The 25952-nt window shown below is 40.0% G+C and overlaps 1 protein-coding gene across 6 annotated transcripts in view; it reads right to left on the bottom strand.

Moving 5' to 3' along the window:
• The window catches only part of CNTLN (centlein), a 294237-nt gene that overhangs the window by 66291 nt on the left and 201994 nt on the right, over positions 1–25952 (bottom strand). For 4 of the 6 annotated variants that reach the window (XM_075559966.1, XM_075559967.1, XM_075559961.1 and 1 more), the window contains 6 exons: positions 16879–16979; positions 14302–14393; positions 10291–10829; positions 4597–4777; positions 2398–2488; positions 2085–2308 (listed from right to left, as the gene is read on the bottom strand). In XM_075559966.1, coding sequence (XP_075416081.1) covers positions 2085–2308; positions 2398–2488; positions 4597–4777; positions 10291–10829; positions 14302–14393; positions 16879–16979 — 1228 coding nt within the window. The remainder of the gene's footprint in view (positions 1–2084; positions 2309–2397; positions 2489–4596; positions 4778–10290; positions 10830–14301; positions 14394–16878; positions 16980–25952) is intronic. The other 2 variants (XM_075559962.1, XM_075559964.1) reach the window with 1 other exon arrangement.

The raw sequence follows: 25952 nt of genomic DNA, 5'->3' as shown, positions 1-25952 counted from the left end.
TGGGAGTCTTCTTTGGCTTAGCCTCCAAAAAGAGTCAAAATGAAGAATGGTGAAGTAGAGAAAAATTATTTAGAGGGGAAATGAATTGCACTTCTATTGGTACACCATGGCTACATACATCAGTGTGATTTTTATTGGTTCTTTTAATAGCTCACTGAGGAAAAGAGGGAAGTGGCAGCTAGAACGTTCGTCTAGAGACTTGTAGCCTTTAATAGACCCCTTATACTCTTCACCAAAGCACATATTAAATATCTCCTTCAATTCTGGATAAGACGTTTTACAGGTAATACGGACAAAACTTTGGAATCATGATTTATTACGATGTTAAGACTAGCCATCTGGCAGATCTCTAACTTGACAATGCTCCCATTCACACGCAAATTCTCAATAAAATCTAGTACCAAATATTCTTTTACATGAATAGCTGGAAGTATAAGAAAGGAAAGGGCTTAGGATCTAGAAACCTAGAGGTGACAGAGCTATATTAACACCCCAGGTGGGGTCACCAGGTCAGAAGCATTAGGACTTAAGGGAGATGATCACATTTTTAACTCTGGACCCATAGAGCCCGCAAGTGGAAGGTTCTTTGTAGTGGTACAAGCTCAGTTAAAGGGTAAACTCAAAACAAAACAAAAAAAGGCGTCTCCACGGGATTGCTTCTGTATGAACATGATGATTTTTAGTTCTAAGTTCCTATTTGGTGCATAATCTGATGGGCTTAAAATGGAAGGCACGTTTTCTCCAGAGTAGATTTACACCCATTTCTGCCCGGCACCAGGGCAATTCGTGGGCCTGCTCCAGCCCTTGAATGGTCGGATCTACTGTCTGGGCATCTCTGCTCCTGGTGCTCACTGCTTTCGGATCCTAACTTATGCTTTGTTCTCGGTGGGCTGAGACGGGGTAAGTGCATCCTTGGAGATATCGTTTCCTTTCTGAAAGCTCAGAAATACAGAACTTGGACTCTACAGCTCTGTACCAGATACTTTTCATACTAGAGACTGCAAGGTGGTCCTATTAGTTACTCCCTCCTAGACATCTTCCTGGGCATCCCAGGGATACAGAGCAGCGTCAACGAAGCGCTGCTGACCACTTCGGTTGTTTCCTAAGGTTATAAGGATAAGTAACATCCCGCGAACATTCTGAGCATCGCTGTGAACCGAGGTGATTCAACAACGGGCTTAAAGGCATGTATATGCATGTGGATATATATACAAGCCCACGGTTAACAGTTGAACGTATCTTACGTTCTCATACTGAAAATAGTCGCGGTTATATTGCATGGTTGGTGCCGCACACAAACGCATCAGCGCTGCACCGCTGTCTTTCCAAATCAAACTACAGTTCACTGTCCACTGTGTTTGCACATTTCGGGCACCATGCGCACGAGTTATTTTATTACTTCATTTATGATAACGCGCCATATGATGAGAAAAACTTTAATACATGCAACAAAGCACCAATGAATTAATTGTTCCCTCAGCAAGAAAACACCCTTAAGAAAGAAAATTGAGGAATAAACAAGTCTATATTTTTCATTTGCTTTAAGATTAAATTATGATAGCAGAGCTAAAACCTTGTTGAGAACAATCTAAAATATGTTAAAATGTTCACGTTTTAAACTAGTATTTGCAAAGAGAAATGGAGACAAAATGGGTAGTTACAAATATTTCGGACATCAGCAAGTAAATGGATACACCAATAGCATCTATGAAACTTGTTTATGAAAAACTAAGATATAACTTTTAATAAAGAAAACACCAAAGAAGTAAAGAGAAGGAGAAAAGTCCATTTCCTTATATTGTATTTGTCTTCTTTGGTTTGGAGTTCTGTCCCTCATGCATGCTGACCTAGAGACGTCAGGGGCCTTCAGATGGTTGATGGGAAAATCCCCTGACCTGTTCCGTTTCCATGACATTTTGAAGTTCCCTTGTGTGTCCACCACTAAATAACACAGTTGCGATGCAAACTACATTAGTTAACAACTACTAGAAAAGAAAGTTTAAAATTCATAGGCATGTTTAAAGAATACAAATATGAGTTACACAGCACATGGGAAACAAATGATAATGCTGAGTTCTCTTTACCTTGATTGTCTGCCGGCTTGTCTGAAATCTTTGGTCTGATATTTGCTGCTGCTGACTGAGCTTGGCGTTGATTTCTTTGTATTCCTTAACTGACAATTCCGCAGTTTTCTTGGCGTTCTGAAGTATGTTATTTTGCTGTTGCAAAGATACGATCCGTTCTCGTAATAAAATAATGTTGCTAGATGACTTCTGGGCAGTTATACATTTCCATTTTTCTCTGTTAACTATATAAAATAATGTGCATACTATTTTAGAAATCATATTACATTAAAAAAAGATCTACTCCTATTGCTAATTTCTGACGCACCCTTACCTCTGCCAGGGGCTACTGTGTGTGCGCTCCTTTGCGGATTGCTCTTCTTTTGCAAAGTTGTTTTTTTGGCATTCTTATAATGAAGAACCTCCTAGAGTTGGAAAGTTTCACAAAAACTGTATTACTTCACCCGAACCAACATGTTTTCTCTCTTCAAATATATTTACTTATGCAAAATTTAAGAATGCCTAGGCCACACAATTCTTTAGTTGATCCCCCACAGTTACAAACAAACCTAATTTGTATGCACAAAAGTTGACCTAGAGGCAGATGGAACAGAAACAAAAGCAAACCAAATGAAACAACCCAGAGATGGATAAAAAAAAAAGAAGTAAATACAGCAACAGACATAAATATGAACACTACTAATTTACTATCTGTGACTCTAGTCTACTTCTGCTGTATGCAGACAGTACACGCCTTCTGACAATGAAGCTAACATAACGTGCTCTGTTAGTTAACCTTGCTCACAGGGCTACAGCGATGAACCAGGCATTTCAGTTCGTTGGACACATTCGTTATACTATTATACATAAGGCGCAGCACTAACGTAGGAGAGCAACTTATTGTCAATGACATCAGAAACTCTATGTCTGAGGGATTTCCTTCAAATTAGCTTTCAAAATTATACAATCCTGACAATCAAGTCTCAAAGTGTTTCTGAAATGTCTACTCTGAACTTAGCTGCAGAAGTAGCAAAGACGATCCCGGAGAAGAAGTCAGTCAGGAGGCAGACAAGCACCAGCCACTGTGAAAGGACCAAGACAGAACCGACTGAGTCACCAGTGCGAGGTGCCAGACTCGGTCAGATGAACAGGACCAAACATGGAGAACTGGATAATTTTTCCAGAGCAGCACCACGGACTCGGACGTCTGAGAAGCCCTCCCATTTCAGTTCGGTCAGCTTTTGGGCCCTGACTCCCCCAAATGTGCATCTTGTTAGCTGCTGGGGAGTCAGTCCCCAACCATGGTAACCTCAGGCCCATCCAACAAAATGCTGCCTCGTCCTCTAGCAACCCCATGTTCTGTTGAAAACAGAACCACACGACCCATCTGCCTGGATGATTTCACAAAGTGAAATGCAAGATCTGTCCCTGGACTCTGACTTACTCTGGAGGCACCACTGAAATCCATCCATCTAGCAACGCAGCAGCAGATCTCCACTGATGCTGGGAAGGAGGTGTGCGTGAGGGGCAGTGGTCAGACACTGAAGGGAAGTTTCCCACAAGGAAGAGAAAAACGCTAGCAAAACCATGTGCATCTGTGACTGGGGGACCCTGAGTCAGCTTCCACGCACTATGTACGACAGAATGAAACCCTGCCCTAAGTGAAAGCATTTTTGCAGCACTGTGTCAACCCATCTTGTTGAGGGACCTTATTCTCGCTGACACTTCACCAGACTATGAACATAATACAAACTTAATCAAAGTGGGTTATGATGCACTCTCTCATTACATCAATAAGCTATGAGCATGAGTGGAATTATAAACTCACTAAGTCGCACCTAGATGACTGTAATTAAAGAAGATTATGAACCAAATAATGTGGGCAAATGGATTTCTATAGAAACTGTTTCTTAATTCAATCAACAGATGCAATATGTAATTCTTCGTCTGAACTTTACATTTCTTTTTGGTCTTAAAATAATCATATCAATTATATCAAAGACACGATTGTTCTTTAGAGTCAACTAAAGTATATTTCCTTCAATTTTTCACTTATTTTAAGCTGAGTAAGTAAAGCTCTTAGTGCCATGATATTATTAATGGTGAAAATAACTGAGTATATTGTACCGCAATTTCAACTTTTAAAATATGTTGCAGTTAGGAGGAAAGATGGTAAAGTTGTAGACTAACTTTATAATGTTTTTAAAAGTGAATACAAAAGCAGAGACGCTTCTTCTCTTAGTGTGTTTCATACACTTAAAAACACTGAGTTTCTGGGCACATTTAATTTTGCTGAGATTAAGCACTTTGAGATGTATATTTGTATAACATCTATTTCCATTGTGTGAAAAATTATAACACGTTGATATGTCAACATTACTAGTAGGTGAATACTTATTTTCACTCTGTATACTTAACAGGAGTTAAATTTTAAAGATTCAAATGAAATTGTTTGCAAGATCTATGAAGTTATATAAAGTATAAGATAAAATTAAGAAAACAGATTACAATTCAGCAAAACAGTGTCCTATACCTTTGGCTTCTTGCCATTTCTATTTGAGTATATTTGTATTATTTCTTTCCCATCAGTTTCATTGTCTTCTCCTGGATCACATTGTTTCTGGTCTCTTCCTTCTTCTGTAGGACTTATTTTCTGAGACGTTTCCACAATGATGGTTCCCAAATTTTGAGTGGCATGTGTTTCCAAATCACTACTATAAGGAAAAAGCGAGAGGATATAAAACTCAAGAACATGGGTTGTTAAATATATATTTGAAGCTCAATGTCAAATAATTCTATAGCATATATTATAAATAAAGCTGGAAGTTTATTTTGGCATGTATTCCTCCACATTAAGAGGAGAGTTTAAATACACTTTCCAAGCAGGGGTGGGGTGGGGTGGGAATCACATCACCATGAATGAGGAGGAGTGCATGATGGGGACCCAATGCCCATCTGTAGACAGCTGGACATCCCTTGCAGAGGGGTAGTGGGGAGGAGATGAGTCACTCAGGGTTCAGTGTAGCAACAATGAAACTCAAAACCTTCCTCTAGTTCCTGAACGCTTCCTCCCCTCCCATTTATCATGACCCCAATTCTACCTTGCATACCTGGTTATACCAGAGGATGTACAGCGGTGCAGTAGGGATCTGGAAACACAGGGAATCTAGGACGGATGAACCCCTCAACACCAGCGATGGGAGTGGCAACACCGGGAGGGAAGTGGGTGTAGAAAGGGAGAAACGATCTTGGAGATCTATGTGTGACCTCCTCTCTGGGAGATGGGCAATGAGGAGGTGGGTGAGGGGAGATGCTGGGCAGTGTAAGATAAGATAAAATAATTATTTATAAACTATTAAGGGGCCAGGGGGAAGGGGGGAGCGGGAGAGAGGGGGTGGGGAAAAAAAGAAACCGTGCTGATTCCAGGAACCCAAGTGGAAGGGGAATTTTGAGAATGACGAGGGCAACGAATGTATAAGGGTGCTTTGCTCAACTGATGTATGTATGGATTGTGATAAGAGTTGTATGAGCCCTAATAAAAAGATTTATTAATTTAAAAAATCAAAATAAAATTTCCCATTAAAAAAAGAAAATATAGGGTTAATACTAAATATATATATTTTTCCAAAATGACAGAACCCATGAAGAGATCAAACAGATATAATTCAGTATTAAATGCCCTCTAGCATCACTGTATGCCACCACCCACCCTGTGTTCACTCAGGAAGCCCGTGGTCACACATTGCCAGGGATGGAGCGCTCCCCACTTCCTGAGCCATGCCAACAAGGATTTCCCTAGTCTGGGACAAAATCTGCAACTCTGAGGCTTTGACCCAATTCTGTCTCTGTTGTCACTGGCTATCTAATAAAATACTTGTAATTACCAAAAATATGTCAGACACAGTGGACAAAGCAATGAGTGACTAGAGAGTATGAAAATCCCTTCCATGCTGTAGATAAGAAGAAAAGCAATTAAAATAAATAGTATACAGTACACTAGGAGAGAAAATCTAAAGCAATAAGGGGGGGGGCTATATAGTCCTATAAAATCCTTAGAGGCCCAGGGGTGAAATGCTGGGTGCTAACCGACAGACTGTGGCTCGTTTCCAGCTGCTCCAAAGGAGCAAGACGGGGTGTTCTGCGTCCATAGAGTTACAAGCATGGAAATCCTTTAGGGAAATGCCTGTCTTTTATGGACCATGTGTTGGAATGGACGCAAAGGCTTATACTTTCTGGGGTTTTTTAAAAATAGAGATGGCAGCCCAATTCCTCTTTCAAATGACGAGTCTTTGGACGATTTGGACATAGCGAGTCTGGGAACTTCCCTGAGGCACGTCTCCAAGATTGTGTGGGCGGCCCAGGATGCATGCAGTTAGCCTTGCTCCCAGCTTATTTCAGCTTCTTCTCAGAGGGTCATGTCCATAACTGAATTTCACAGTCCACGTATACTTGGAGAAATACTTAGCATTTCTAGACGCAAACTAAGATGAATACATAGTTTAATCCTCTAGAGTATTTGGATCAACACAACGCAAAGTTACTTAATTTCTATTTTATTTTGTAAAAATAATTTTAAAATTCTGTCAGTTTTAATGTCACGGCATCTTTCCAGATTAAGGTGTCCCGGGTTTGCTTTCGCGAATAAATAAATGTCCACAAACCATTGCTTTATGTTGTCCCAGAATCTTTCTTTGAATGGGTTTTAAGCTCGTCAGCTAAACCATCAACAAATACATGGCTACACAAAGTGAAACATAAAAGAGCTATCCTATGGTCTGATTTATATGGAATATATGTAGAACAGGCAAATGCATTGAGACAAATGTTTATTAGTGGTTAGCAGGGTCTGAGAGGAGGAGAGAAAAGGAGTTATTGCTGAATGGGCATTAAGTATCTATGTAGGGTGATAGCACCACGTGATGAATGTAATTAATGCTATTGAACTGAACACTTAAAGAAGGTCATTGTGTTATAGCTTACTGAATAGGGGACAGAACTAACAGCTCTAGAATTACTCTCCTTTATCCTGGATATGTGCCTTACAGAAGCTTCTCAGATTGTCTATCTGTGTCCACACTGTTGAAAGACGCATAGTTTGGAAAAGGAATTGGACTGACATCTCTATGTAAACATCTATATGCAAAACTTCATTATCCTCAGATTTTTGTACCACTTATGTTCTCCTTCAGAAATCAAGAGCATCTGACCACATGTACAAGTTGTTCCAGAGTCTGGAATCTCGATGATGTGGAGCAGAATACCAGAATCGACTTGCTTAGGGTTCTTATTATCATGTTCTACACTCTAAGCTCCTTTTCTGTTTGTCTAAAACTTTACACATTTGAATTCATTTTCTTTGTGGAACACTGACGTTAAACAGAGAGCCTTTTTATGAATGTAAAAGAACAGGGCAATGTCCCAGAAAAACATAAATGGCTAAAAGTGACCCAAGACATAGCGTTATATTGAATGCCAAAAATAATAGCAAGCCAACCATGATAAAGATAGCACAGTACAAACATGAGGAAATTGAGACACAGGCAGGTCAAAGAATAAGCAGATGGCCACACAGCCAGGAAATGTTAGAGGCAGAAGTCTGAACAGAGGCAGCTTGGTTGAAGATCCCATGTGATGGTTACCCATTGGCTGCGATCTGCATGGTTGGCAGTTTGAAACTATCAGCCGCTCCTGGGAGAAAGACTGGGCTCTCTACTCCTGCAACAGGTAAAGTCTGGGAAACTCACAGGGGGTCACTACGAGGCTGCACTGACTTGAAAGCAGCAAGAGCCTCTGTGACTCATACACATGGGTGGCTTTACAAGTGAACAGAAGATGGGGGAAAGGCTTGGGCTAAAGTGGTCAGATTTTTTAAAAAAATCAATCAATCAGAATAGCATGATATCCCGGAAACAAGAATAAGAGGAAAGGTGAAGGTGCATCCATGTCTTTTCAAAGGTTTCCAAGAGAAGAAATGCCTTGGTGGGAGAGGCAGAGAGGTTTCCTGAGTGAGCTGAAATACAGGGACGTGTGGATGTGTACGCTGCTTGCGAAACTGACCAGGTACACTGAAAGAACTTGATGAAGCAAGGGAATGGAATATAAATGATAACCTATTTAATAAATAGTTCCCAATTTCTATGCTTTTCCCTATAAATTTCATTTCTCTTTAAATTTGCTAGAAATGCTATAGTCTTCGGACTCACCCCCCCCCCTACAGTATAAACAACTTTTTTCTGATTTACCCTCAAGTGAAAATGCATGCTTTCCAGAATATCATTCAAAAATTAGGGAAGTATCAATCAGGTAATACCACCACATTAGATCCAGAACCAGGCTCCACGTTTCCAAATGTCCAAGTAACTTTCTTACCCTGTGGGCTACAGAAAGCTAACAGAAATAGGATGTTCTGAAACCTGTCCCTGAAGCTCCACTCTGGGACCTCTCGTTGTTCAGGAATTCTTTGCAGCTGAGTGGTTCTGAGAGTGCCTGTCAGGCAGGAGATGGAACACTCAATCCTCATCGGTGTACAACCCAGTTTCCCTGCTAAGCAACTTGAATGACATCCCCGTAGGTTAGGAGATAATGTATGATACGTTTTCCTAAATATGTGAGCCTGTGCACATGCACTAATGTGATGAAATCAGAGTACAGTGTGTCGCCTTTCAGAGTCAGAGGGTGGGAGCGCCAGGTGACTGAAACGGCAATATCCTTGTAGATGTCAAGGACTGCTTGCTGAGTTTTAACTTAAATAGGATTGTAGCATTAAGGGTTTGAAGGGGCAGGGGAAAGGACACTGGGAAGAGGTAAGAAGGAGTTACAGGTGCAGAAGTTGCTCTTCTTAATTAAGCAGTCTGAGGATAGGGGGCTGGATACCTGACCAAATCCCCCTCCTCCAGGGTCAGTAGTTTAATTGATTTAGGAGGTGACTTGACCTTTAGGATTTTCCCAAAAATCATAACCCAAGCAGCCACTCCCACACCCCCAAAAAAATTTCCATTAAGTCAATTACAGCTCACAGTGACCCTACAGGACAGAGTCAAACTGCCCCACAGGATTTCCAAGGTTGCCAATGTTCACCCAAGTTCACGGAGCGACTGGAGGGTTTGAACTGGCAAGCTTTAGGTTAGCAACAGAGCACTTCCCCACTGCCGGCACTCGGGTGCCTTTATAAAATCACAAAACCATTCTAATGCACACACGCTCGAGAATCATGTTTTCATCTGATTTTTGGCTCTATATGATTAAGAAAACTATACAGAGCTATCTCAAATGTAGAACAGATGCATTACTGGGGATTAAAAACTAACCAACCAACCAGCCTAGAGAAAATAAAATGAAAAACCTCGCATTAAAAACAAACAAGCAAAACATCATTTTCTCTAAAGTACGGAAAAGTGGACAATTTGTGTGCCGTCGATTCTGGCAACACTGAATTTCCCGGCTACCTCGGATTCAAAAGAGGGGCGCTACCTCCACCCCCCTTTGAGCTCGAGCTGCAGTTTCAGGTGCTTACAAAAACGGGCAGCAGGGAGAAGGGAAAGCAGCAGGGCAGATTTTTAGTAGTCTCCGGTTGCTATGCACTGGGGGTGATATAACTTAGGACCAGAAATCTGCTGCGCTATATAACTTTTAAAGAAACTAATTTTAACCACCATTCAATTAAAGTTAGTACAATGACTTTGCATAAGACATACATTAAATAATTAGTGAAGATGGTTCTTAATTTAAAGGATGTTAAACAGCTTGTAGACATCTGGTAACAAGCTGAAATGGGTCATTCAAAATTTACCCAACTAAATTAAGGGGGGAAAATGTTTCTCCTCCCAGGTCGGCATGTCACAAGATAACTAAACCGACTTAGCAGGCTTGCCTGGGAAGCCTTCGCTGTCAGTGGTGAATATGCAAAGGGCCAGCAAATTAAATCAACCTGCCAAACTGTCAATTTCAAGCCTCATGACGGCATGAAAATAGCATCACTGGAAGAAATCAAGCATTGCTTCTTTTGGGTTTCCTGGCACCTATTCAAATACTCATGCAGTCGTGGCTAATTTTGCATGCAAATTTCAGTCAATAAGCTCAGAACAAGACCTCCCAAGATATTTCAAAGGATCTGACAGTATTTTTTCTGAATACCAAATCGACAGTAGTTGAAATTCAACCTCCATTTGCCAGTGCTTTACATATGCACAGTGTCCCCGCCACGGAGAGGAGGTAATGAGAGTCTCACCTGCTTTCACTCACGTCCTCCCAGCCGTCCTTACTGAGGTTCTCAAACACGTTGCTCATGACCTTGATGGAGTGATTGAGGACGGTGTGGTGGCGACCCACAGAGCACTTTTTCTTGGCGGCCTTAAATTTAACCTTGGTGGTGGTGGTCTTGCAACTGCCTTGTCCAGCTCCCATGTCTGTCCTCGCCATCTCGGCTCTACCTCTGTCTGCCGTTCGCTGCAGTTTCTCCATTGAATTTAACACCTCTTCATTTTCATTTCTCAATCCATTAGCTTCTGCCACTTGGGCCCTCAGGGAAGTGACTTCACTCCTGAGCTCACTGATTTTCACTTGAAGTTCAGTCTTCTCCTTTTCAAAATCCCGGCTTCCCTTCAGCAGCTGCTGTTCCAGCTCCTTTTCTCGGCTTTCTGCATCTTCGTCGTGCTGCTTTAAGAGGGACTTTAGGAAATCGTTATCTTTCACTAATTTCCTATTCCCTTCTTTTAATTTTCTGGATCTTTTCTCAAAAGATTGGAGCCGATTTTCCAGTTCAATTACCTAGATAGGAGAGTGGAATTTATTAGCCTGAAAATCCAAAGCCATAATTGATTGTTGCCTTTTCATTTCTTGTATTTCTAGCTCAGGGAAAATAAAGTTACGCAAAACAAAATGGAAAAAGATTTAATTTGTAAGTAATTCCAAGGTAGAATACACTCAAAAATGCATTAATGCACCTGTTGAATAAATGGAAAATGGTATAAGGAGGAACAATTCTACACAAGGCAACAAAAATTCTTGGAATGCTAATAAACTTTGCAGAATTTTCTGATATTGTGCTTTAGCTATGAGTCTATTCACTGAGAAATGTCTAAAAATAAGATAAACTCTTTTCATAAAGTAGCATTTTCTTTACTGTTCAATAATCATATAAAACTATATATAGGGACAAATTTCTGAGGCTATTTTTTAAAATTAGAAAAAACAGCATTTTGATAAGTAGGTGGGCCTTAGTTGAAAAAAATAAAGGTACTCCCATCTGCAACAATGTTTGCCAATTATTTAATTATGACGATCTCAAGGTTTCCTATACATGAGCATGTTTGTAACTCAAGCAGTGTCCTACACTCTGTGTTAGGTCATAGAAATTATAGCATACAATCCTTGATATTAAGAAATTTCAAAAACAATTTGAAGAACACACATCTCCATAAAACTGCTATTTTTGAAGTGTACCTTACCATTTATCAAACGGATAGGACCTCTTTCCGTCATCTTAAAGACGCATGCAGTGAGCAAACAAGGATCTCAATGCAGGAGCAAGTGGAAGCTCCGCACACTTGACTACCACACAGACATGAACCTTTCCTGGCTTAAGCTGGGATTCAAATTTAGGAATTTGTCCCCTCCAACTATTCCTCAGGCCTTCCATAGAAAAATAAATGTTGAATGATGCGGGGGGGGGAAAGGGGATTTTTTTCTTCTGGTTAATGGATTTACAAAAGATATGTAAATGAAGCATCGAAAGAGTAGCTTCACCTTAAATTTAATTTCAAGCTCCCCAATACAGTTAAGTATAATCTAAAGATAATTTGGCGATGAAGAACAATGTCCTTAATAAAAATATTTTCAAATAAATGAAGAAAATATATATCAAGAAAGATAAAAAATAATGCATCTAGCTCTACAGGACTGTGAAATTATGAACTTAAATATTTACTTTTGAAACAGAATTCTTAAAATGAGGAAACATTTTTGATATAACAACCAATGCTTTAAAATAATATTCTGGACATATACAAGATACAATTTCTGCATCCTCTTACACTTCATATTTTATAGTGAGGATCATTTACAACAACAACGGTCCAAGCTGTTTGCAAAACTTAACTTTACGTTACCTCCAATTTATCTCTCCATCTATACCCCTACTTTTTGTGAGAGTGCACACCCCTCAATTTAGTCCACCAGTTATTTCCTGATGGCGGTCCTGAGGACCTGGATGTTCCCAACACTCTATGAAGAACTGCATCTAATTTTAATCATGCATGTCTCACATTATGACATCCATGTAAAGGGACTTATCATCTCAGAGGGGCTCCTCTTAGCCTGGGGTAGAGGCAATACAAGATGTCCATACATGCATGACTATGGGTGAGAATCTGCTACTTCTTCCCCGTGAGAGTACTGCAGTGGAGCGCTAGTTGAGTGATAAAAATAGGGTGCTCCAGAACACATGGGCTCTGGCTGATTCTGCTTTGCCGGTCCCTCTATAGCCAAAAGCTAGGTCTCTTCAGGAAAAAACACTACAAATAAATAAGCAGTATCACCTTGTCACTCTCTCTTCAGTTCGACTCAGTGAGCTTTTAATTTTAATCATCAAGATCCAAAATTGTGTACTTCTCATAAACAGACTTTAAAATATTTTAGCAGGTTGGATTCCAGAATGAAGTATTCAGGGTTGGCTGTATGATTGTAGGACATCTTGTGCAAACCAATTATGACCTTTTAAAAATTCTAGTAGGGAGCCTCGTGGCCAGGGAAGTAGACTTGTAAGTGGGGGATGGATCTCACAGAGACCCTAGTGGGCAGGACCTGGGTTTCCTGGACTGTAATCTGGACAAGAAGAGATCGCCAGGTCACTTGATCTGCAGAGTGTCTAGTAGGTACGAACCGCCAACCTCTACTCGTGGCCAAGTGTTTAAGCACGTGCCACCGGGGCTCCTTAACAATGGCATTTGTTTAAAATAAAAGGAATGATGAATCCGTAGGCTAATATGACATGAGGTCCAATGAAAGGCACTCTTGTTGGTCACGGAAATAAATTTCTGGATACATTGTATGAGTAGACATTTGCAGCAGTCAGAATTAAATAATGGATTTTTTTTTCATTTCTACCTTAAGGCAGTAAGTAGTAGCCTATTGTTATATATACCCCGAGAGATAATGATTCCATAAAACTTGAGGAGCAAAAATACTATTATTAAACAGAGATAAGGTAGCATAAACTGCATGAGATTCTACATGGCGGTGCACAGATTATTTTAATGGCTCGTTTTACCTTAAGCTGAAAGGCGATGAGCATTTCTTGTGCTGTTACTATGTTAACCTGATGTATGCCATTCGGCACTAATGAGATGACAACCTGCCTTATCTGACCATATGGCAAGTGCTAGAACACAGGGACTCACATCTGCTGTAAATCACCACACTTCCTACAAATCAATTCACAGATGCAAGAAACATAAGTAGTTATGTTAAGATTTTTTATCTACAGATTTGCTTATTTTCAGCTTGATTTAACCTACTTAAGTAGTGTTTGCCTTTAGACGATAACAAAAACTGGTAAAAGGCAATGAACCTCAAATAATTGAACTTGATAATGGGTTTGTATACAACGAGGCGCACCAAGTTTAAAAGCACTAAGATGAAATGTTAAGATTGTTGACACCACACTGTCCCAGGGCCGCTGCCCAGTTGACATGAGTGTTCTTATTACCATTTGGAACTCTGTAGATTAGATTTAGATTAATTGTCATCTAAAATGAGATGAGATGTGCATTTTCAACTTTAAAATTAAAATCCTATGCATATTACCATTTTCCTATATGGGAAATGAAAAACTGCATGTGGTGCTTGTTTGTTTCTGAATTCAATGATTGCAGATCTGCACGCGTGGGGAACTGCAGCATAGCGAATCTCATCACCAAACTGTGTTAAAAACAAGCCCTTCTCTGTAAGTAATCAGCACATAAAGTCTAAATTTTGATAATTTCTATTGCTTTCCATTCTCTTCATTTCGTCTTTGAAAATATTTTCAATATCTGTCAACAGAAGCATAAGTGCTTCCACATTTATTTCACTAACATTGATTTTTTTAACCCATTTTGGCAAGCCAATGGTTTTGAATTCTGAATTTAAATGAAGGATTCACACAGGGTTTAAATTCATGAACCTTCGTTTTAAAATATAATCCTTTATGTTAAAATTCAGATTTAACTTGCTCAGCTCGATATCATAAAGATTGGATTACCTTCTGTAATGTCTGTTCTGACATTTCTTTCCCATTCTTCTCTCGAGTACTCTTCTTGACCCCATCATCTTCGCTGTGTCTAAAAAGTTGTTCTGGTAGAGAATAAATAATAGATGATTATGGTACCTCATGTTCTGCTGACCCGCGGTCCTGTCGTTTTAAGAAAAAGAGTCCCCCGGTTTCTCAACTATGAATAATATAGTCTATTTTCTCGTCAAGGATTTGGTCAGTATCCGAATGGGGACCTCTTTCAAGATTTCCAGTCGCACAATTATGTATATCTTTGTAGTGTCATGCTTTCTTTTTCTCCCCTGCAGCGTAAGATTTTCAAAGGTACAATAGATCTGCAGGTTCACCAGGCTGTACTTTCATTGCTATCTTCATTCTTTTGTAGGCTAGTCCCCCCTTTGCCTGAAAAGCAGAATTCACTGCCCTTTAATCTACACAGTCCCCACTAGCTGGATTCTCTGGACCGTGCTCCCTGCCAGGAGGAGCACAGAGACCGCAGAACAAAGCAAACGGGAACCGAATCAGGGAGGACGGAGACTTTTAACAGCCCCCACTTTAAAAGTAAAAGATCATGTCCTGGGCAGGCGAAAGCACAGAAATTACTTCTCCAGGAAAAACAACAACTTTGACTTCATAACAAACAGGCTCCCAGGTAAACAGGTGAAGAAGCTGTGCCTCCACCTCATTCCTCCGCTGGCGATGGATCTGACAACACTGAAGCCTTTCCAAAGGGGAAAACACAGCCAAACGGAAATAAAGTGTAAATCTCCAAATACTTCTTTTTACTCGCCAGATAAATTATTGTAATCCATTTAATTGACATTTTTTACTGATCATTTTTAGAATACAACGTTTCTCAAAGAATAAAAACAGGGATAAAACAGAACAACACACTAAGCTCAAAGGAAGGAGATCTGTCTTTGCTTCCAATGATTTTGCTTTAAGGATATTTGGCTGCTGTAAAAACTTTGGTTTATCAACAAAGGAAAAAGAAGACAATATTATTCTCTGCACAGTAGGAAATCCTCTTGGTATAAGCAGTGACTAACAAGTTTGTTAGAGTGAATTAGGCATTTCTTTTGTCTTTGGAACATGACATGCCCAATTAAAACTTCTGAACTCACGAAAGAACTAGAACATTACCGAAATGATAATAAAAGCTAGGAGAGGTAGACTTCCCCACCTGGGGAATATGTACCTTTACCTTGATAATGATCCATCAGTTTCCCTGTTTCCTTTTCTAGTCCCTGAACACTGTGGTGCTGAATTCATTTACTATATTCTTTCAGCAATATAGAGATAATATGTAAATAAAATTCATCTGTTCTAGTCATTTGAATATCTTCACTAGTCTGACTGAAATATTTACTCTGTATCCTAAAAACAAGAGATCAGTGCTGTAGAGTACTTATAATAGCTAAATAACTGCAATATGGCAGATGCTGAGGACTGGTTTAAATGCCAATGTGCTTTTCTTGGGGGTACGAAAGCCCACTGGTGGCCAGGCCAACTGCGTTTACCTCTGGTCCCCAGTGGGGAACTGTGTTTCTCACCGTGAAGGTTGCAGTACATTTGGAAAGCACCTGCGGCCAGCGACTCTCTTTCCCCTCGTGACGTCAACCCAGGAGGAGCGGGCCAGGAAGGCCCGGCCAGCATGAAGAGTTGTCCTGTGCTAACTATGTGGCACTACCTTTGCCTTACTAGAGATTTATTATTACCATTTTAATTTTTAAAGCCTCACTTTCGTTTTATCATCATACAATTTAAGCCCAATTTATACTTTCCATCCAGAGTTTCTTCCTTATGCCTTGTTGTTGGTGGTCTTTTTAACCTACTAGCTTTGCTCAGTCACAGCTGTTTATTATCTCACTTAGTCTTCTGCAGTTCCTTTCACTTAATTCTCTTTGCTTAACTCCAACACCACTGGGAAGCCTGGGTCAGCCAAAGGGACACTTCACCTGACTCACCTCAGCCAGCGTCGTGTCCTTTACACACAGTGTGACTTCCAGAAAGAACTGTGTCCTTTATGCACAAAATAGTCGGGCACATGTTTTACTACTGACATAAATATCAAATGTCAGATAATGAGATGAATAATGAGGAGGCAGTTGTAGAGTAAATACACTTGTGTTGATTTTACCAGAACAATCCCTATTCCTCAATAGTGTCAGTCCGGTGGCGAGAGAGACAGCAGACTGGAAGATCCCTAAAGTTTCCTTCTAACTTCAGGCTTCTGCTTCTCAGCAATAGATGTGAATGAAATTATTTCCAGAAAAAAAGTACTGTCAAGACTGTGCACACATATACGCTATGAGTAATCAATGATAAAAATGAGTATGCTGTCTCATTACTGAGCATAATTTCATAATTAAGTACGAATCTGAATTCTAGGGATTCTATTTTCATTTTCTCACAATAGGCAGAAACGTAAAGGAGTTATTCAGTGAGGGATAGGGTGGGGGAAGGAGGAACCGAGTAAGGTTCTTGGAGAAAATGGAAGCTAAGGCGTCAAGAGCCTGATGATTTTAAAAAGTCTGCGTTAAGTATTTAATTGACCAAAGAAGTTACCTTCTCTTTCCTTTTCCAGGCATGCATTTAATTCTCGTATCGTTGCTTTATCAATAGATACATGTACTTTAAGCTTATCCAATTCTTCTTGAAGATCCATTCTAGGAAAATTCATATAACAAATAATAATTTGATATGTATAAGAAATAATGTAGAACCAAGTAAAAGCATAGAGGGCATTTAAAAAATGTAAAACACAGAATGGAAAGGCAAAAATCTATCAATAATATTAACTAATCCACAAAGTTACCATCTTAATGTGGTTTTAATGAAAATAAAGTGTTTTAAACAAGTGATTTTTGTTAATACATAGATTCTACTGTTAAAATAAAAGTCATATGTTAGGTTGCCCAATTACTTTCTAGGACATGGTTAGACTAGGTAAAACACTACTTTTAAAAAGGTGAATTCATGCAATGGAAAGCAAAGACAGTAAATCTTCAGATGCCAAGGAAAGAGGGGCCTTTCCCATTACCCTGGAATGGGTCACGATGGAGAGACACGGATCACGGATTGCACACACTGGCCTCAAACTTTGGGAGAAGGATGCTTGGGCCCAAGGGTAGGCCTACATGGCTGACAGACAGCAATGTATTAACCAACCATAGGCTCCTGGAAGTCAAGGATCTGCTGAGTGGAGAAATGAACGTTGGGAGTATCTGTTTGGAGTTTCATCAAAAAAGACTTCCTGCCTGGAGTCTGAGGGCAGGCGGGGAAGAATAAATCAACTACATAGAATCAGAATCTTAAGCTTACTAGCCTCAGAGTTGAACCATGTGTGAGAAAGCTTCAAAAAGTTCATGGAAAGGGGGAATTAAAAGACAGGGAATTTCCCCCTTGTAAATAGTGGAGCGTCCAGACACACCCAGTTATCCTCTGTAGAGATACCTCTACAACCGACATCCCGAGGAGAAGCACTTCAGAAAACAACCCTCCAGTAACTGCAGCTTGTGGGTCAGCATTATTAAAGATATACAGAAGTGCAGGGCCGGGAATGACGGTCCACTTATCACTCAATCCCAAATGGGAAAATTCGCAGAATAAATCTAAAATTTTAAAACTCTTTAAAAATTTGTTCTGTGTTAAGTATGTTTAAATGTTAAAGATGGAGCAGTGACAAACACACAAACAAAGAACAGGAGTTGATAAAACTTTTAGAACCAGAGACTATAGAGCAATTCTAAGTAAAATAAAATAATTGGTGAAAATGAAAAGGTCAATGAATGGGTTAAGTAACAAGCCAAAAATTGTTAAAATGGGAAGATATATATATATATATATATATATATATATATATAGAAAGGAAAAATTAGGGATACAAATAGACATTATATGTGGCCAAAGGAATGACCAATCAGAAAGATAGGACAATTCTAAATTTCTTTGCACTCAACTATGATAAAGTTTACATTAGGTTCTTAATTTGTTTTGCCCAGAACTTAAGAACATACTAGAAGCAAGAGGGTCCCACCAAGCAGAAGTGGATGTACCGTCTCATCCTACCACACACTGCAAATGTTAGAAAGGCTATTTCTTGGTTCTTTACAGGTGTGCTACACTTGCACTTTTGTTCCTTTCAGGAAGAACTCGCACAGACCCTGCTTTTCATAGAGTATTTGCAGATGTCAGGAACCGCTCTGTCCTCCGGTCCCTACTAACATCAGCAAACCTAGGCGAGGAGTTATAGGAGGTGGACACAGTGCCCTGGGCACAACTGAGCAAGGTGAACACTGGGCTGCCTGCTGACTGATTGATTCCCCACTTATTCTGATGGTTCTGATACTTGGTTTTCTAGGAGGGGCTACAAATTAAAATCTATTCCCACTGTTTTTCAGACACCGGCCAGTAACAGTACACACCTGTGATCTGCAAGATAAAAGAAACAAACAAAATGAGCCCTGAAGTTAGCCTCAGATCTCTGCCTGAAGTCACCTTTGTGAGGATCACCCAGAGGATGTGAATGTCACTCCATTGACAGGAACAGACTGAAGTCTGTGAAAGCTGGACTAGCTGGAATTTGTGAGGCACGGGACTCAGAGCTGAGGAATCCTCAAGGGTTCTGAGAAATATGCCTAAGACTTCCTTTGAGTTTGTTGCTGAATATTTGGTTGCTTATACATCTTACGGAACTCCTGCAGGCCAGACAAAACCAGGGGGAGTTGGTGCTGGGACTATAAACATAACCACTGCCACAGGTCACTCACTTGGGACTGGAGGGCATTTAAATTATGACCAGTATCTTCACTGAACACAGCGACATTCGGTAGCGAAAAGGATTTAACTCATGCAGGATTTTCTCTTTGACCACAAGAGAAATTGAACACCAAGACTGAAAGGATGCCAGGAGTTTCCCCAAATGTTTGAAATTAAGCAACCAATTGTAAGTACTACTTCTTTCCTGGAGGCATTCCCAGAATACCATATATACTTGAGCGTAAGCCGACCCAAACATCAGCCAAGGCACCTAATTTTACTACAAAACTCCATTAACAATGGGCCAAGAAGCTCAGCTTATACTTGAGTATATATGGTAATTAGGAGATACTCTTTAAGATCCAGAGAAAAAAACAACACATCAAAATCTGTGAGGTGCAGCTAATGCTCAGCTTAAATGAGTTTCCGTGCACACAGTATAGAGTAAGGAAGCTCTATAATGATGTACGCTTCTAATTCAAGAGCTAGAGAAAGAAGATATGTGTACTGGTCATGTGGATGCCATTCTGTGTGAAATATCATTTTTCTGTTCAGTTAAATGTCTCCTGTGTGTATTTGTGAATACTGGGTTTGCAGTGAGAAGGTGATACCGCAAGTTAGGTGTCTGGGCAGCGATTCCTGCCCTGTTTGTGATGGGGCATAGTGCGTCTGCTCTCTCAGCATTCCCACCCTGCTTCCATCCATTCTGGCTCCCGGCCACTCTGCCTGCTCATGTTTGCTTTGGGGCAAGTGTCCACCATTTAGTCATGTCACTAATTGTTTAAAGGTGTGCACTCATGAAAGCTGTTACCGTTAGTTTATAGGCCGACCTATTCTTTGGGAGGAAGGAGCTGTCCGGGAAGTAGCTTTAGTTTCAGGTTAAAAGGATATCTTTGTGTGGCGATCTTAGTGGTCTCTCTCTCATCCCAGTAAGTCTGATCTTCTTTACAATTGGAATGTTGGTCTACAGATCTCCCCCTATTCGAACTATGGCCTTCTATTGTGTCTCTGGTTGGAAAAGGTGGGGGTGGTATGCATGTACTATAGAAAAGGGGGCTTCCAGTATCATTGATTCAATTTTCCCCAAGAATTTCTGAAGTCCCTTCACAGTGCTTGTGTTTACAGAGTAAATAAATTCAAGTTGAGGGGGGACCATTCGTCATATAGACTAGTTTCCTTGCTCTTGTTTGTTGCGGACGAGGATGTATACATTTAAGCTAGTTTTCTCTTCGATGGTCATTTTTGAGATTCCAGATGCTACTCATCAAACTAGAATGGAGAGCATTACCTTGATGAACGAAGTTATACCAACTGATCTTGTCATTTCTCTTTCATATTTATTTGTAGGAATCCCTCATTTATCTGAGTTCTTTGTTGGCTATACATACTCGAGAGCCTGACTGAATGAACAAATGGACAAAGGCCAGACCATATATCATAATAAAACTCTGACCCACTATCTATCGCATCCAGTCGAATCACTCTCAGCACTTACAGTACAGGCAGCCAAACTACGCTCTTTGTAAAAACTGTTTAAAAAACAGGCCCTGTGTGGCCAGGATGCAATATGACCACTTCCTCAATTTTTGTCCCTACTTGCTACTTAGGACCAACCAAAGAAAACCGTATCCACCTCCATCTCCCACAACCAACCATATAAAACGCCCTGCTTTGCTCTAGCCTGTCTTCCCCCATGCCAAGAGCTTCCAATTGGAGTCTCCCTGAAGTCTTCTCTATTTTTCTCTATAAAGCTTCCTAAGTACCCTGCTTGCTTCTGAGGCTCTGCCAAATCAAAGGTAGCTGATTCCCCTGTTAAGCAAGCTTTGAATTAAACAGCCTTTGTTCATTCTTATTTCCCCAGACTGCAAAGTTTTCCACTTTGAGAACTGCTCTTTTACCCACTTAAAAGTATCTTTCAATGAAGAGAGTTCTCAATTTTTAAGATAGTTCAGATTATTCTATTTATATTTAGGGTTTTTTAATGTCTGGTCTATATGTTCCTTTAAGAGCTTTCATATTTTATCATCCATATTAGATCTGCAGTGTTTTACTTCAAAGAAAATATAAAAATAATCATTAACTAAAAGCATATAAATGTCTTCATCCTATGAAATGATTTTTAAAATACCATATGTAGTGCTTCGAAGTGTGTAAAATCAAGTTAAAGTAGCAAACAAATTTAAAATAATGCTTGTGTAGCCTCCAAAATGAGCCCTGGTGGCCTAGTGGATTGTACATTGAGCTCCCTAACCTCAAGGTCAGCAGCTCAACCCCTACTGCAGCTCTGCAGAAGAAAGATGACACTTTCTACCCTTGTGAAGACTTACAGCCACAGAAAACCCAAGGAGCATTTCTGTTTAGCCCACTCTGTCTCCATGAGTCAGAACTGACACCATGGCAGAGAGAACAGCCTCAGAATTGAAATACACCTGGTGCCAAATGTGGGATGTCCTTAAAGACCAACACCAAAGTTCACTAGACTAGAAAAGAAAGTTGCAAGTTTAACAGACATTTACTCCAAGGAAATTCTGCAAATAATCTCTTAACCTACAATTCTGTTTACTGTACCAAAAATACAACAGAAGTATACTTAAACCCACAACTTAAGCTGATAACACAGACAGAGCAGTGTATATTTTAGACAAATGGGGAGGTCAGGAACAGGAGGGATGTAAGAGTAGAATAATCAGGAGGGAAAGGGTAAAGGTGGAAGAGCACAGAAGAACTGTGTGTGCTTATTTGACTTGTCACTTGGGTCCCTCAATGCTCCTTAAGTCCTAGAGCCATGTGTATTTTCCTCAATGTTTTTTCCAGGTCCCAGATTACATACTGAATTAATTGTAGAACAAGCAACGACAGGGTGGCACCGATTCAGTAATATGTAATTAAGGCCATGAAACATGGTAATTTGACAAGCACCGCTCTCCTACATTCGTTTGGCTACAGGGATTACGGACTCAGAGCTCTCACATTACATGTGGTTGCTTTCAGGTAACATCCATCCATCGACCTCCTTTTGCATCAAATATTGAAATACCCTACTGGTAGAAGCAGAAGTCTGCATTACGCCCTGATGGACTGTATTCTCAGGACATATTTAAATATGTGTCTTCTTACCCCTTAAGTGTCTTCTACCCCTACTTTTAAATCTTTGGTGTTTAACTGACTTGGTGAGTCTCCTTGGCCCACTCCTGCTCGCTTATATCATGCTCCCTTTTTAGCAGTACCTGAGCTCTAACAGCTCTGGTAATGTGAAAGGAGGCAGAAATAATTAATGGCCTGCTTGACATGCCTAATCATTAATTTTTTACATGTGAGCAGCAGAGCCTGTTATTCACACCTATTAAAACATATACATTCAAACTGATATGTTGGATGGATGACTGGGTAGTCACATATGGAAAAGAAAATGTAGCTGGACCCCTAGTTCACACTACATTAAAAAAATCAGTACAAAATAGATACACAACTTAAGTATCAGAGTTAAATCACAAAAATTTTACAAGAAATCACAGGGGCAAATCTTTACGATGGCAGATTTGCTAAAGGACTCTCAGATACCAAAAGAACAAGTAACAAGTGAAAACTACGAAAGTTGGATTCATCAAAAGTGAAAGTTGACGCATCAAAAAGAAAACATAACTCACAAGATAGATAAAATCTTTGCAATTTATGTAAGTATGAGGGGAAGGGTCGGTGTTGCTGGGTTGGGTCTGACTCACAGTGCCCTGATGTGCAAAGTGAAACACTGCCCAGCAGTGTGCGGTCCTGAGTTTGATCCACTGCAGCAGATTTGCCCAACAAGATAGATCATTCCACGTCCTGACTGCTGCTTCCATGGGTACTGATTGTTCAAGATCACTTTAAAGGTTTGTCCAGGTAAACCATTACTGTACATACTCGAGTATAAGCCAGCCCAAATATCAGCCGAGGCACCTAATTTTACTACGAAAACTGCAATAAAAATGTGCTGAAAAACTCGGCTTATACACGAATCTATACGGTACCATATGGCCTCATAATTCCCCTCCTACCTACATACTCAAATGTATCTAAAACATCATTTAAAATATTTATGCATGCATATTCACCTCAGCACTGTCTACAACAGCTGCCAAAAGGTGGAAACCAACCAAAATGTCCATCAGTGGACATTTTTATCTGCTTCTCAATGGAAAAGCAAAATGAAATATTATGCAGCCATGAAAACAATGAAGTAGAGATACATGCTCTAACATGGATGAACAATGATACACGTTATATTGAGTAAAAGCAGACAGACACCAAAGGTGATGTTTTTATGAAATACCTAAACCCAAACCAAATGAGTTACCATTTAGTTGATTCAGTCACAGTAACCCTATCAGACAGAGCAGAACGATTTCTTAGGGTTTCCAAAACTACAAATCTTCAGGAGAACAGATTGCCCATCTTTCTTGTGTGGAGTGGATAGTGGTCAGCCCATTGAACTTGCAGTTAGCAAGCCAACACTTAACCCACAGTCCCCGTCCCCACCCCCCACGGTCGCTAGGGGATATCCAGAAACGGTCAATCCAGAAGCAGGAAACAATGAGTGGTTATCGAGAGCTCCGCTGGAGGGGGTGGGGTGAGGAGTCATTGCTTACCGGGTCCGGAGATGAGGACGATTCTTTGACACTGCACCGAAAAGACGGTTGTGCAACTCCGTGCATGTACTTAATGTCACTGAATTTTATCATTTAAAATGGTTCATTTTACTTTGAAATTTACCACAGGGAGAGAAAGGCCTAATATGTCATTAGGATACTGATGATAATAGCGATCTAAAAATACATGTGTATTTTTATTATCAGACAATTTGTATAAGAATTTGATGTCTACCTTAAATTAGAGAAATGTACTTCCTATGTTGCTTGGCAAGGTGGAATCTTGCTTTGCAGAGAAAAATGAGCTGAATCGTATATTGAATATTCTTCCTTTTAACTCCTTTAGAATTTATTATTGAAATTTATAAAATGTTTTCTGGAACCACAGCCTAAGTATATTTAACACTTAATCCAAGAAAGAGGCAGTATCTACTTCAACCTGAACTCCATGCCATTCATGTTTAGCTTGTGGCTATTTTAACTCTAAAGAAAAGTGATCAACACATTACTAGAATAAAGATGACTACATGTAATTATGTAGAATTATGAGTATTGTCATCGAGTTGATTCCGGAGCACAGCAACCGGCCAGGATGGCTGCGTGGTGTTTCCACCTGTAGGAATCTCTTTAGAAGGAGACAGTCTCACTTCTGGCGAGTAGCAGGCGGGTCCGGACTGTCTCCCTTTTAGATGGCAGTCAACACTTAATCCACTGCACCATCAGGGATCCAGAATGGCAAAGGGCTACACGCCTTGTCCCAAAGGGCTCTAACTCCACACACACACACACACACACACACACACACACACACACGCACACACACACACACACACGCGCGCGCGCGAGGCAGGAGTGGTAAGAAAGGGCCTGATGTTCAAGTACGTGCCATAACGAAAAAGTTTAGAAGCAATGAAAACAAACTAAAGATTTTTAAAAGGAACTGACACCATCAGATTTGCATTTTTAAAGGTTCACTCTATAACTTAAAAAAAGAGAGACTACTTACGTCTTTGTTTATTCTTGTGATTTGGATAAAGGAGCAGGTGGAGAGGGTGAGGAAAAACAGGTGTATTCTGGAGATACATGTGATGTCGAAATCAACAGAACTTGAAATAGACTGATATCATGAGGGCAGAGATGGGTAAATCTATCTGACCCCGTAGGTGTCTTGTTTGAGCAGATTGATGCACAGACTTGAGTAAGGAGTGGACCTGAAGGAGAAGATCATGATCTGGTTTCAGACATGTTTACTCTGACTAAGAAATTTAGGGTGAGATGTGTAGACACTTGATACACTGAGTTTCCATAAGCAGCGGGATCTAACACCAGGCCGATGTTTGGAATTCAAACAGCCCGAGATGATAACTGAAAGCATAGGAGAAAAAATAAGATCTATTACAAGGTCCAAAACGACCACAGCAGAAAGTTGCTGATTCGAGTGGGATGAATTGTTGAAGAGAAAAGTGACCAGAGATACAGAAACAAAACCACAAGAGATAGCGTCCGACTTTAAAAAGGAAAAACTGAAAGAGTGTGATCGACTTGGTTGAATACTGATCCAGCACCAATGGGAGTATCCTTTGGCCACCCACCAGTGATCCTTGAATTGCCTGGATATTTCTGCCCTTGTTTTCAATTCAGTTTAATGGATCAGAATCTACACTATTGATAAATTTATAGTTCTCATTTTATATATAACAATATTCTTGAATTTCTGACTTTTGCTATTCTATGGTTGATAATTATAAGAAGCACTACACTTTCATTTATTTCAAGTAATAATTATCACCCTCAAACAGGTGATTGTTACATGTAGAGTACTACAGAGATTCATAAAACACTGTAATTAATATTTAACAAAGTTACAAAGCCATTTCATTAGAGAAAGGATAGCCTTGTCAATAAATGATGTTGATACAATTGGATATCCATTTGCAAAGATAAATATAAAAATTCCAATCTAACCTCACCATCTAAAAAATTAGCTCAGAATGAATCTAAAGATAAATTTTAAGTATCTAAAATTTCTAAAAGAAAATAAAGTAAAGTAATTATGCCCTTAGATCAGATCAAAAGTTTCTAGATAGGATAGTAAACCATGGTTTGCATGATGGTGCTGGCAAAGAATACTGGAAGTACCACGGGCTGCCAACAGAACAAACAGACCTGGCTTGGAAGAGGTACAGCCAGAATGTTCTTCAGAGGCAAGGATGGTGAGACTCCATCTCTCCTATTTTGTACCTGCTGTCCAGAGAG

The sequence above is a fragment of the Tenrec ecaudatus genome, chromosome 10 (assembly GCF_050624435.1).
Source record: "Tenrec ecaudatus isolate mTenEca1 chromosome 10, mTenEca1.hap1, whole genome shotgun sequence".
NCBI lineage: Eukaryota > Metazoa > Chordata > Mammalia > Afrosoricida > Tenrecidae > Tenrec > Tenrec ecaudatus.
This window is presented reverse-complemented; position numbering and strand designations above follow the sequence as displayed.